This window comes from Halichoerus grypus, chromosome 12 (genome assembly GCF_964656455.1).
Source record: "Halichoerus grypus chromosome 12, mHalGry1.hap1.1, whole genome shotgun sequence".
Lineage (NCBI taxonomy): Eukaryota > Metazoa > Chordata > Mammalia > Carnivora > Phocidae > Halichoerus > Halichoerus grypus.
Genome location: NC_135723.1, coordinates 94934226 through 94947706, shown reverse-complemented (window position 1 = coordinate 94947706; position 13481 = coordinate 94934226). Strand labels below are relative to the sequence as shown.

At 44.4% G+C, this 13481-nt stretch overlaps 2 protein-coding genes across 4 annotated transcripts in view; one reads left to right on the top strand and one right to left on the bottom strand.

Annotated features, from left to right (window-relative positions):
* Positions 1–154: 154 nt before the first annotated feature.
* LOC144379613 (uncharacterized) overlaps positions 155–13481 on the top strand; it is a 222251-nt gene continuing 208924 nt past the window's right edge. The window contains exons 1-3 of the mRNA XM_078059672.1: positions 155–233; positions 1132–1187; positions 12304–12425. Coding sequence (XP_077915798.1) covers positions 12424–12425 — 2 coding nt within the window. The 5' untranslated portion in view covers positions 155–233; positions 1132–1187; positions 12304–12423. The remainder of the gene's footprint in view (positions 234–1131; positions 1188–12303; positions 12426–13481) is intronic.
* On the bottom strand, positions 193–3146 carry TMEM139 (transmembrane protein 139). 3 transcript variants are annotated; one of them, XR_013442914.1, is made up of 3 exons: positions 2002–2475; positions 1255–1782; positions 193–884 (listed from the first exon to the last, which is right to left on the bottom strand). XR_013442914.1 is itself a non-coding variant. In XM_078059671.1 (3 exons), the coding sequence occupies exons 2-3, from the start codon at positions 2232–2234 to the stop codon at positions 1386–1388; spliced, it is 630 nt and encodes a 209-aa protein (XP_077915797.1). In that variant the 5' UTR covers positions 2235–2251; positions 2758–3146; the 3' UTR covers positions 193–1385. The 3 variants fall into 3 exon arrangements, 2 of the variants coding, with proteins under 2 accessions (XP_077915797.1, XP_035951688.1); XM_078059671.1 differs by adding an exon at positions 2758–3146 and having other exon boundaries at positions 193–1782; positions 2002–2251; XM_036095795.2 differs by having other exon boundaries at positions 193–1782.

Genomic DNA, 13481 nt, shown 5'->3' with positions numbered 1-13481 from the left:
GCGCTGGATGTGCCGTCCAATGGGGTGAGAGAGCGCGCTTGGCGGAAAGGGAAGGGGCGGGGGGAAGCGTGGAGCCGCTCCGTCCTACGCGGGAATCCGATTGGTCGTCGGTTCCCGCGGAAATCACGGCTCGCTCTCCGGCGCCTCCCACCCTGCCTCACCCGCCTATTGGAAGCACTCCACGGAGACCGGTTTGGCCGGACTTTTGACTTTATTGAACTGTTGGGGCCAGGGTAAGGAGGAGATGGGAGAGCACTGGAAGGCGTTAGACAGATACCGCACAGTGGATGAATGCCTACGTGGGGAGCACACCCCTGAGGAGGGTGGGTCGTCGATGGTTGGGCCGCTCCCAGTGGCTAAAACCTGCATCGCAGCCACAGCACGATTCCAGAAAATCTGGTGTTCTGGTGGGATCCGAGGAAGCTGGACCGGGGGACTGGGGTAAAACCCTGTGGTCAGAGCGCAGGGGTGAGGCTTAACGGTTAGACACCGTGCGAGTGGCTCCAGCGCTTCACAGGTGATTCAAGAGGGAGCCTTAGATACTCCGCCACCCCTCGCCAAGCTCCAGTTTTATCCTTTCTGGCCCTCATCCACCCATCTCAAAATCGGAAGCCCCTCCCCCTGGGGCAGTTTACTCCGTTGCTTCCCGCTAGGAAGCACTGGAGACTGCTCTTCAGCCCCTGGGCAGAAACTGCTCCCTACCTGGAGCACGGGCTGTCGCAGCTTTGATTAGTTTTGCTTATCCAGGAGGCTGGGCACACTCTTGGTCACACTCAGCCCACACTGTCTGCAGACACAACTATTCCACCATTCTGCCTATAGGAAGTCTCCCACCTCTGTCCAGCAGTTGTCCAAGATAGAGATTGAGAGATTTTGTGGATGACCTTGTAATTGAAAATACAATAGGACTTGGGATCAGAAGAGTACAGTTAAAATCATTTTTATGCTGTTTACTAGGAGTGTGCCCCTGTGCAAATTCTCAGACTTCACTGTCCCTTGGAATCCTCATTTTTCAAATGAGGGTAGTAACATCTCACATGGCTGGGAAGCCTAATTGAGCCGGTAGACAGAAACACCCAGAACAGAAACAACATAGCTGTCACTCAGATGTTTCTTTTCTTCCTTCTCCAGATTCTCTGGATCACTCCTCTCACCCTCCATCTAACTCTGGAAATACCGGATATGGGGTAGGTCACTGAATGTCACCTGAAGACTCAAATTGTGCCACATACATCTCAGCTGGAAGAGGCTTACCATAGCCTGACTCCCCTCTGTGTTCAGTTCCCCATGCAGAAACACAGTTCCTGACGCAGCAGGCACTGGGAAATGTTGGTCAAATGCATGAATGGGTCTGGTGCAGAGATGATAGATCGTGGGAAAGTCTTTTACGGGGGCGTCCAGTTGTTTTCAAAGAAAACATCATCATCAGGTTGACCAAAGCTGACATCATAGGCAGGGGGTGGAGTAAGAGGCTCCAATTTGGGGGGCACCCTCAAGCTCTGCAGATCAGGAGCAGTAGACATGACCCGGGATCCCCGAAGCCGAAGGCTGACTGGATCTCTTCCGGAGTTTTGTGGGGTCATAGACCCCTCTGAGCCCACTACTCGCCTTTCTAGTCGGGCTCTATCGGGGCCGTCTGGATTGCTAGGCTGTCCTTCCTCAAGTTCTGGGGGGATTACAACACTGCTGTAGGGGGGTGGCTGATCCAACAGCTGGGGGCGGCATTGTGATTCCAACACCACAGCCTCTTCGTAGGTTGGCACCTCAAAGGCTTCATTGTCACTGAGGGAGAAGAAATAAAGTCACTGGTGGCCTCCTGAAAGGAGTCCTTTTTCCCTTTACTGTCATCTATTGGCAAAAGACCCACCCACACCTGACCCCACCCACCACCTCAAAGATACCAGTAACAGGAAAGCAGAGCTGTATGTCTGAGAGACTAGAGGGACACAGGGCAAAAGGTCCATCGTATATTCCTAGAATTCTGTCCACCCCTTGACTCACCGTGCATTGCCTGAGGCCCCTGGGCTCTCCGTCTGCATTGATCGCAACCCCCATTCCAGAACACAGGCCAGGAGGCAGACAAACAAAAAGAAGCCACCCAAGGCGAGAAAGAAATAAGCAACAGGGGTGATGTCCGGCGGTACGCTCAGTAAAGCCAGCCCCAGGAGGAAGGAGGTGCAGCACAGGAAGAGAAGCGGCTTCTCCAGTCTCCCCCACAACTGGGTTGGCACCATGGCCCCTCCCCAGGCTCCTGCAAAAAGACACACAGGTGTGTCTAAACCAGCAGTTGGCGTCCCGTCTGGGTCAGATTCCAAAGTAGCCATATTAGACACCTTTAGGTTTTAGGTTCTTCAATCTCAAATCAAATGGCTCAAATATATGATCTTCAGGGTTCCATTCAGCTTTGTAATTTTCTCTATGATCACAGTGCTGTCCCAGGATATCAGTATGTGTGGAGTAGCCAGGAAATAAAAGTCCGGGAGCCTTCATGCGACTTACTGTGTTATGGCCCTGCCTTCCATCCTTCTTCCTTCTTCTCTGCAGTCTCCCAGCTCTATCTTTCTACACCATCCAAGACTCAGTCTTGGCTGGCCCTGCCTGGGGCCTCCGTGCTCACCAGCATCTGTGGAATCCAGGTGATGAGGCAGGCTCTGGCTTTTCTCTATAATTGCTCTGCATTGGACCTCCACCCTACCTGCCCCCGTCTCCCCAGTTAGACCCTGTTGAGGAGGGAAGCTGGGGAGGAACACCACTTACCCTGTCTGACCCCATCTTTCCATTTCCTCCACTCAGCCCATGCTCTGGTTGGGGGAAGAAAGTGCACATGGATGCAACAAAGGGACACAACTATGTGAGAATCTTACAAGGCCTAGGGCAATGGACAGGGGCCCAGATAACTCCTGATCTCTCCCTATCTGCCAGGGTATCCCATCCTTTACCGGCCTTAACTCAGTAAGCTCAGATTTCAAGTTTCCTGTCTGTAGTTACCGCAAGGGCTAGGAAGCTGGTGGGGGGAAGCCTTCTTTTCCCTCTCCAACACAGCTGCCACGCCTAGGCAGCAGCACCCCAAAACCAACCCATTAGGAGTTCCCTGCACTCTGCATAGCAAGAAGCCACAGACTCTAGGTAGGGGCCAGACCCCCTGCTTGAACCCTAACCCCAATCCCATGGCCCTCCTACCCTTCTCACCGGTGTCAGGAATTCCTCTCTCACCTGTCTGGACCGACTCCGCAGAAAGTAGGTTGTAGGGGAGCGGGAGGGGGGCGGGTGGAGCCCAATGGCTCCACCCACTTTTCTGTTCCAATCCCTCCGCTCCTGCGCAGGCTTCCTCCTCCCCTTTCTGCTTACGGAGTGGTGCTATTGCCCCACCTTGATTTTTTTTGGTTTTTACACCACCCACCCCCTACAGTGCCTTAATGAGAGTGCTCCTGCGTCCCCGCCCCACCCCAATGATCTTTGTACTTAGGACCAGAGTTATATTCAGTTTCCTCTTCTCTTCTCAATGCGCACTGTTTTCCGAGTAGTTTGTCTTCTGTTTAGGTAAATTTTATGCTTGGAGCAGAGGCCACGGTTTATTTAATCTCTAGATCACATGGTGCTTTGCATGATTTGCTGTGGCATGGAATGGCGGGTCGTGCTTCAGCTGCCAAAGTACCATTTCTTTGAACTTGTTTTCTGCAGACCTGTAAGACGTTTTTGTTATGGTTCTTGGCCCAGTTAACTCTTATTCTTCAAAAGTCACGTCCAAGGTGATGCTTACTATGGAGTCTGTCTCCACAGTGTATCCACAGCATTTCTTCCTACCCCTGTTCAAGCCTTTAGGTGTTTCTATAGTAATTTTCTGTTTATATACCTTTCTTCCACCGTGAGCTTTTCAAAGTGAGTGATAAGTTTCAATAAATTCTGAATCCCTTCAATTGACATGGTTCCTGACACAAGGTAGATGCTCACTAAACATAGCTGAATGCTCTCATTAGAAGGCTACCATCTTGCCTGGCCTCACCACACACTGCAGATCCAGGACCCGCTCTTATTTTTCTTTTTTTTTTAAGTTTTTATTTATTTATTTGAGAGAGAGAGAGCATGAGCAGGGGGGAGGGGCAGGAAAAGCAGGCTCCCTACTGAGCAGGGAGCCCCATTGGGGCTTGATCCCAGAACCCTGGGATCATGACCAGAGCCAAAGGCAGACACTTGACTGAGCCACCCAGGGGCCCCTGTGACCATTCTTTTTTTTTTTTTTTTTTTTTTTTAAGATTTTATTTATTTATTTGACAGAGAGCACAAGCAGGGGGAGCAGCAGACTTAGGGAGAGGGAGAAGCAGATTCCCCACTGAGCAAATAGCCTGATGTGGGGTTCGATCCCAAGACCCTGGATCATGACCTGAGCCGAGGGCAGATGCTTAACCAACCGAGCCACCCAGGTGCCCCTATGACCACTCTTTTAAGGGGAATCCTGGTAATAAGTCTAGGTGACGCAGGTGTTGGGAGGTGTAGAGGATGGAGGCATACTTTATTCTTGAGACACAGAGAAGGCTACAAGGCTGGGTTCCAGGCCTTCAGAGTGTTACCATTGAACAAACCAAGGGGAGTAGGAGATAATGGGGCACAAATCTAATCCCAAGGACAGTCGTGGGGCACAGCCAGGGCTGCTGCATCAGAGGATGTGTGGAGTGTGTGTGTATGTGTGAGAGAGACAGAGTGGGAGAGGAGAGAGGAAGGGAGGGAGGGAGAGAAGGATGAGGGTGCCTGGAGTGGAATGCAGGTGTGTATAGTGGTGGAATGTCAATGATGATTCTCTCACCAGATAGAGGAGAGGGAGGAGATGTAACAGGAAGGCTATGGTAGTCCAAATGAGCTGTGTCTCTATACGAAGTGGGAATGAAGAGTAGGGGGAGAGCTGGTTGTTTTGTTTACATGAATTTCCATACTGTTCATCGCATATAAGGAAAGTATGACTGGGATCAGAAGGATTCGCATCTGGGGCACCTGGCTGGTTCAGCTGATAGAGCAGGCAACCCTTGATCTCAGGGTCCTGGGATCGAGCCCCACGTCGGGCTCCCTGCTCGGCTGACGCTTAACAACTGAGCCACTCAGGCGCCTCTGGAGAATGAGATCTTTGTAGCATAAGGCTCTTGGTTGCCAGAAGGAGCCTACACTAGAGAGACTTGCTAGTTAAGAACCAGTTCCAAGTCAGGAAGGTTGGACTGCTGGCTGGCTGTGCCTTTAATATATTCTCTATCACAATAATTTTAAATAGATTTTCTAAAAATTCCATTTTTATACTGTTACTCTTTATTTGAGGGGGGGGCAGAGGGAGAGAGAATCTTTAAGCAGACTCCCCGCTAAGCATGGAGCCCGATGCAGGTGCTTAATCCTAAGACTCTGAGATCGTGACCTGACCTGAAATCAAGAGTTGGCTGCTTAACCCACTGAGCCACCCAGGCGCCCCTAAAAATTCCACTAAAATCTTGCAAAATATTTAAGGGTCATAAAGAAAAAAAAATCATCCACAATCTCCTTATCCTAACATGGCCATTTAAAATTTCTACACATTTCTTCTAGTCTGTTCACACACTGGTTGAAGTGATCTCTGGTTGAAATCAGAGTATTCACCATTTTGTATTTTTAAAAAAATTTAAACATTGTATCATATATAATTGATCTTTCGATACAGTCTTTGTTGTGGTAATTTTTAACAGCCACATGATGTTTTATTGAATGGATGTACCATAATTTAACATACCTTTATGTTATGTTACTTGGTAGCATTGAGTTTATTTTATTCAATTTTTTTTTTTTTTTGTCATCAAATGTTTCAAGAGACAGAAAGTAGATGAGTGGTTGCCAGGGGCTGGAGAGAGGGAAGAAATGGGGAGTAACTGCTAATGGATTTCTTTTAGGGGTAATGAAAACGTTTAAAAATTAGTAGTGATGCAGGGCATCTGGGTAGTTCAATCAGTGAAGCATCCGATTCTTGTTTCAGCTCAGGTCATGATCTTGGGGTTATGGGATGGAGCCCCTTGTGGGGCTCTGTGTGTAGCCTGCTTGGGATTCTCTTTCTCCCTCTCTCTGCCCACCCCCAAAATAAATAAATCTTAAAAAAAAAATAGTAGTGATGCTTGCACAACTCTGAATATGCTATAAAAGACCCACTGAATTTTACACTTTATAACGGTGAATTATGCTTCCATAAAGCCTTTTAAAAAATGATGCTACAATGAACCTCTTCTTATGTGTAGTTTTACCTTCTTTTTGGATTATTTCCTCCCATTAAATTTCAAGAAATGTCATCAAGACAAGCAATGTGAAAGAAAGATTTTGTTGCCTTGAATACATATGGCCAAACTTCTTCCCCAAGGTTTTACTTTCCTTTTTTCATCAACCTAGTATCCTTAGCAAAATATAGATGCTAAAGATACTATTGGTCATTCTGCTTCCTACTTGCCTGCCTCTACAAACCACCATGTTAGGGGTCGGATTACTGCCCTAGGCGGGCCCACTATGCCCACCTCATTTTGGGAGGGGATAGTGAAGGGAGGGACGTGGGAGGTTGGGGGGAGGGAAGCAGAGATAATCGACAGACTTCCCGTGAAGGGTAGTTGATGTCTACCACCGTGCACTTCTCTACACCTCCATATTCTTGTGATTTTGTGTTTCTGAATCTGAGTCTGCTTTATACTTGTAGCCAACATGTATGGAGTGTTTTGTGTACTGCTCACTGTGCTAAATGCTTTATACAAATTAAGTAATTTAAAATATAATGTAATAAGAGGTAGTTGCTATTATTATGTTCATTTTATAGGTGAGATCAGAAACTTGAGGAAAATGTATAGCTAATCAAGGGTGGGGCCGAGATTTGAACCTGTAGTCCCAGTCAAGAAACCTGGCTCCTAACACTATGTCATCTGACTCTAAACACTCTTTTTGGCTGATTTAATAATGATAATTTAATAAAACACCTATGACATTCTAAAATCATAACTCTGGGGTCTCTCCTGGAGGAGTGGTTAGATGTTATTTCCCCACTGTTTGGCGTCTTAAAAGGCTGACCATCAGAGAGCAAAGGCAGCAAAAGAGATTATCAGAAGATTAAATAAAGTTATCAATATGTAAGGCAAGAATGGGAAATTAGGATTGCAGGCCCTGTATCAGGATGTTTATCTTTTATGAGCTAATTAAGACTGATTACAAAAGGTAAGACTTTTACTTGAATAGCTCTAGACTAAGCCCAATGTGCAGGTGACTTTTTAAAAAAAGAATGTAGGTAAGAATATGTGTGTATGTTTGTGTGTGTGTAGAAACAAATTGGCCCAATCTCCTTTGATCCTTGACAATTGTGTGGCTAAGTCTGATTATCATTTTCATGTTACAGAGGAGGAAACCAGCTCAGAGAAAGTACATGATTTGTTTAGTTAGAATCAAACTCAGAATCTTGCCCTTTTAACTCAGTTGAGTGTTTCTCTTTGTTTGTTGCCTTACCCACAGCTCTTTCAAATGTGTAGGGAAGGTGGATAAATGATTTAATATGAAGTATATCAGCATCATTGATATTTCTGGGATGGAAATGCTTCCCATAAATGATGAATTCTCAAGTACGTAAGAATAAATACACATTCTCACTCTCATCAGCTAGTTGTAATACTGCACAAAGCTCAATGGGAATGCACCGAGTGAATATGAGGTTTAGGCTGTCCCTCCAGCTCAGCTATTCAGCACCAAGCCACAAAAAGTGATTTTCGAATTTGAGAAGTTGAGTGTGGTTGTTGCCCAGCGACAAAAAAAGCATTGTGTTTATGAGATGTCTGCAGATAGCGGCAGAGGAGTCCCACATGAGTATGTCCCTAAATAAGAGAAAACAGAGTGCTTGTGGGTAAGCATATATTTTTAGAGATGTGAAGACCAGGTTTCAAATCTTCCTACTACTTACTTGCTGTGTGACCTTCTGTAAGCTATTTCATCTTTCTGCATGCATGAAAGTAACTAGAGTTAAATATTAGTTAACTTTTTCTCTTTTAAAATAAAATTTGTCTACAGTGAAATGCACGGATTTTCAGTGGACCACTCCATAAGTTTTGATAAAGACTTACACTTGTGTAACTCAAACTCCAATCAAGATACGAAGCATTACTATCATCCAGAGAGTTCCCTCATGCCCCCTCCCTGGCAACCCCATAGGCAACTATTGTTTTGGTTTCTTTCCATCTATTATACTCTTGAAAATGGTTTCTATTTTATGGACAACAATTAATTTATTTAATGATAACCACTGATAATCATTTGGTTATCCAACTAATAACCATTTCGTTTGTTTCCATGATTTTGCAATTCCTACATTTCTATACATGTTTTTATTCATATGCATAAATCAGAAAAATTCCTGAAAGTGAAGTTTTTTTTGTTTTTTTTTTTTTTAAAGATTTTATTTATTTTCTTGACAGAGAGAGACATAGCGAGAGCAGGAACACAAGCAGGGGGAGTGGGAGAGGGAGAAGCAGGCTTCCCGCAGAGCAGGGAGCCCGATGTGGGACTCGATCCCAGGACCCTGGGATCATGACCTGAGCCGAAGGCAGACGCTTAACAACTGAGCCACCCAGGCGCCCGAAAGTGAAGTTTTTGTAGAGATTGCCATTTGCTCTCAAAGGATTTATAAAAATTCACTCTCCTGCTCACATTGCAGGAATATCTGTTTGCCCACACCCTGATCAACAGTGAATTATGACTTGGATTCAATAAATTTTTACTGTTCACTTGCTACACAGGATGCTCCAAGGTGTATTCAGTAGATCTAATAGGAATCTCACTCTTAAAGAGCTGACTGTTAGTAAGAGGAAAGATGTGTACATAACTACTTGTAAGACAGGGTACAAAGTGACAAGGAACAAAGTGCTGCTGGGCTCCCCCGCGCTGACAAGGGTGGGGACTGGAATGCATCATGGATATGGATGGGGTTTGTTTACACTCCTTCTACATCCGTCTCATCATTATGCATGGGGTAGATAATAAATACTTATATCATTGATTGGTAATTAGTGAGGATTTGCTGATTTAATGATTCATGATCTCTTGATCCCTTGATCCTCCCTCAATTGCCTCCCCACCTTTTCTAATCTTTTTTGGTCTGGCATCAGCTAGAGCCAGTCATACCCTTGAACATGTGCTTGGCAGAAGAGGGAGTTGGTCTGATCCAAGCCAAGGGTTTCCGTTTTCCCCAGTCCCCTGTGAAGACATTGAAGGAACTCTCCGGGATTAAGGTCATGGAATGAGTGAGGAACAGTGGTCCAGTTGGCATCCTAGCCACCAATCCCCTCTTTCCCTGGGGTCCAAGTGGCTACTTATTTCTGCTTTCACTTTTGCTTATACCTGGGAATCGTAGTCAAATAAAGGGACCGTGATTCCTCTGAGGAGAATGATGAATAGTGAGCCCCAGGTTTGTCTTCCAGCTGGACTCCTACTTTCTCTGCACACCTCCCCAGCAGCATCCCTTCCTGCAATCCCCATTTAGCTTTTCTACTTTGAGACTTCCTGCATCTCCCCTTTGACCTAGTTATCTCCTTCTCCTTTGCCATCCCCATCTCTTTTTCCCTTCTCTCTCTCACATTCTGCTCTTGGTCCATTTATTTGATAAGCATTTACTCAGCATGTATTATGTGCTTACAGGAGCAGCTATGGTACATAATTTGCGAGGTCTGGTGCAAAATGAAAATGCAGGGCCCCTCAATTGAAATTAAGAATTTCAAGACCAGGCAGAGCATCAAACCAGTCATGAGGGCCTGTGTGAGTGCACAGGTTGCAAGTCCATGAGGCTGAGGCTGACCTTGTGTGCACAGTATTGTGGGGACATGGTGAGAATGTGTAACATCACAGAATTGAAATCTCAGTACATTTCCTTTTCCTTTTCCTTTTTTTTTTTTTTTTTTTTAAGTAAACTCTATGCCCAGCGCGGGGCTCACACTCAGGACCCTGAGATCAAGAGCTGTATGCTGTACTGACTGAGCCAGCCAGGTGCACCCTCAGTACATTTTCAAGACAATTTTATTATGGAGATATCCCAACACACATAAAAGAAAGAGGAAAGGATAGTATAATGAACTCTCTGTGTACCCATCACTCAGCTTCAACAATTACGTTTCATCTACTCTTTCCATCTCCCCTACTTTTTAAAGGCATCATGTCACTTCTATCCTAAATGTTTCAGAATGCAGTTCTGACTGATGAGAACTTATCTGTGCCCAGCCACCCTGCCATTATCATGCTTAATGAAATTAATATTAAATCCTTAGTATCACCTAATATCCAGTCCATGTTATTTTCCCCCCGTTGTCTCAAAATGTGTTCTTACAGTTTGTACATTCTTTTAAAATATGCTGTTAAAGGGGTGCCTGGCTGACTCAGTCAGTAGAGCATATGTTTCTTGATCTCAGGGTCGTTGGGTTTGGGCCCCACATTGGGCGTGGAGCCTACTTTAAAAAAATTAAAAAGGGGTGCCTGGGTGGCTCAGTTGGTTAAGCATCTGACTCTTGATCATGGCTCAAGTCTTGATCTCAGGGTCGTGAATTTGAGCTCTGCGTTGGGCTCCACACTGGGTGTGGAGCCTACTTATAAACAAACTATTAAGGACAATATGGACATTTCAAAAACAATCCAGTTAGGAAATGGACAAAAGGTGTGAACAGATATTTCACTGAAGAGGATGTACAGATGGCAAAGAAGCACACAAAAAGATGTTCATTAGTCCTGAGGAAAATGCAAATTAAAATCACAACGAGAGAGCACTTACACACCTATCAGAATGGCTAAAATTAAAAAAGAGTAATAACACCAAATGCTGGTGAGGATGCAGAGAAACTGGATCACTCATGCATTTCTGGTGGGAAGGTTAAGATGGTTTGGCCACTTAGGAAAAATGTAGCAGTTCCTTGTACAACTAAACATGCACTTACTATATGACCCAGCAATTGTATTCCTGGACATTTACCCCCCAAAATGAAAATCTGTGTGCACACAAAAACCTGTACAAGAATATTCATAGCAGGTTTATTTATAATAGCCCCAAACTGGAAACAACCTAAATGTCCTTCAACAGGTTAAACTCTGGCACATCCATACCATGGACTACTACTCAGCAATAAAAAGGACAAGCCACTGAGACACACAGTACCTTGCAAGGATCTCAAGGGAATTTGCTGAGTCAAATAAGCCAATCTGATGCCATTAATATAGCACTCTTGAAATGAGAAAACTATATGAAGAACTCATCAGTCATTGCCAGGGTTTAGGGAAGTGGGGAGGACAGAAGGTGGCCAAGCTATGAAATAGGAACATAAGGATCTCTTATGCTAGGAATATTTTGCATCTTGACTGTGATGGTGGTCACACACATAGTAAAATTATACAGAACTAAAACCGGACACACAAATGAGTGCATGAAGAAGTGGTGGAATTTGAATAGGGCTTGATGGAGAGCATCAATGTCAATTTCCTGGTTGTGTCATTGGGCTGTAGCTGCACAGGATGTTACCATTGGGGAAACTGGATGAAGGGTAGACTGAATCCCTCTGAATCATGCCTGACATTCGTGTGTTAAAACATATGGACATTTCTGGTTGCACACAAAAAAAACCCAGAGACTAGGAATGGGAATGACAAAGGGGAGACTCTTCACTTTTCACTTGATAACTTGCTGTTTTTTTCCCTTTTGTTTTACCATGTGCGTGTGATACTTTTTGTTGTTAATTAACGCTTGTGTTTTGGGTCTGTAAAAAAATATAATTCTAGAAATTTTACCTAAGAAGTTTGTTTTAGAAGCATCTTATCTGGTAAGCTTAGAATTTGAATTGCAATGCAAGAAAGTGGGTCAGTGTTGAATTCTGAGTATTGACATAACTGCAAATTTTATATTGCACTCCAACTGTTGAGTGGAAGGGAAAGGGAGGAAGAAACTAGTAAGTATGAAACTCTTTGGGTTAGAAAAAAAGAGTGTTCATTTTAAAAATACAGCTGCATTTGGGGGCTTCCCCCTTTCTCATTGTTAATTGAGACACATTAATTTCATGTGTCAACTTGACTGAGCTAAAGGACACCCAGAGAGCTGACAAAACATTTCTGGGTGTGTCTATGAGGGTGTTCCCAGAAGAGATTATAATTTGAATACGGAGACTGAGTAGGAGGTGGCCCTCACTAGTGTGTGTGTGTGCGGGAGGTAGCAACCAATCTACTGAGGGCCTGAATGGAACAAAAAAGCAAAGGAAGGGCAAACTTGCTTTCTCTGCTTGAACTGAGACATCCATGTTCTATTGCCCTCAGACACAGGTGCTCCTGGTTCTCAGGCCTTTGGATTTTGGATTGGAACTACACCACCAGCGCACTTTCCCGGGCCTCCAGCTTGCAGATGGCAGACTGTGGGACTTCTCAGCCTCCATAACCATGTAAGCCAATCCCTGATAATGGATCTCTTTTCATATATACCTATAAATATCCTATTATTTGTTTCTTTGGAGAACCCTGACTATTGGATTCTACTTGGCAGAAGTTCAGACACTATAATCTAGATCATGTTTGTAAGGTTTAGTCTAGAAATTGTCTCATTCCTCCAGAGATTAAATTTGCTAGCAGATTAGGAAAACAGGATGCTAGATTCTTTGAAGGAAGACTGGGAGAGCTGGGAAATATGCATCTACAATAAAAGATTATACCACATTAGCCTGAGGTAAGATTTAGGATTAAGTTAAGTAACTGATTAACGTTTCAAAACAATGGGAAGGATGCATAGTTGTGCCCAAATGTGAATCTACAAATTCTTTTTTTTAAATTTAAATATTATCTATTTTTTGTTTGTCAGAATGATCATTTCAAAAAGTATACAAGTGAAATGGAAACATTTAGGCATATTTTATTCCAGGATTAATATATCAATGTCCTCTGTAATGTGTTTTTATACATCAAGACATAATTGAGATCATACTATATAGTTTCATCTTTTTTCCAACTAATACTATATTCTATGAATTCCCAATGTTGAAATTCTTTACAAACAGAATTTTGGGTAGTGCAGTCGGTTGAGTGTCTGACCCTTGGTTTTCGGTTTGGGTCATGATCTCAGGGTCATGAGATCGAGCCCCATGGTGGGCTCCCCACTCTGTGAGGAGTCTGCTTGGGATTCTTTCTTTGCCTCTCCCTCTGCCCTTCCCACTTGTGCTCGTGCGCTCTCTCTCTCACAAATAAATAAATCTTTAGAAAAACATATATAGGGGCGCCTGGGTGGCTCAGTCGGTTAAGCGGCTGCCTTTGGCTCAGGTCATGATCCCAGGGTCCTGGGATCAAGTCCCACATCGGGCTCCTTCCTCAGCGGGGAGCCTGCTTCTCCCTCTCCCTCTGCCTGCCACTCCACCTGCTTGTGCTCTCCCTCTCTCTATCTCTGTCAAATAAATAAAATCTTTAAAAAAATAAAAAAATAAAATAAAAAAACATATATAATTTTTGAT

Excerpts from the sequence above, each read along its gene's own strand:
- TMEM139 (XM_036095795.2), bottom strand. The coding sequence starts at position 2,324 with ATGGCTACTTTGGAATCTGACCCAGACGGGACGCCAACTGCTGGTTTA. Across the intron at positions 1,783-2,001 it reads GGGGCCTCAGGCAATGCACG|TGACAATGAAGCCTTTGAGG; the intron begins GTGAGTCAAGGG and ends CTTCTCCCTCAG.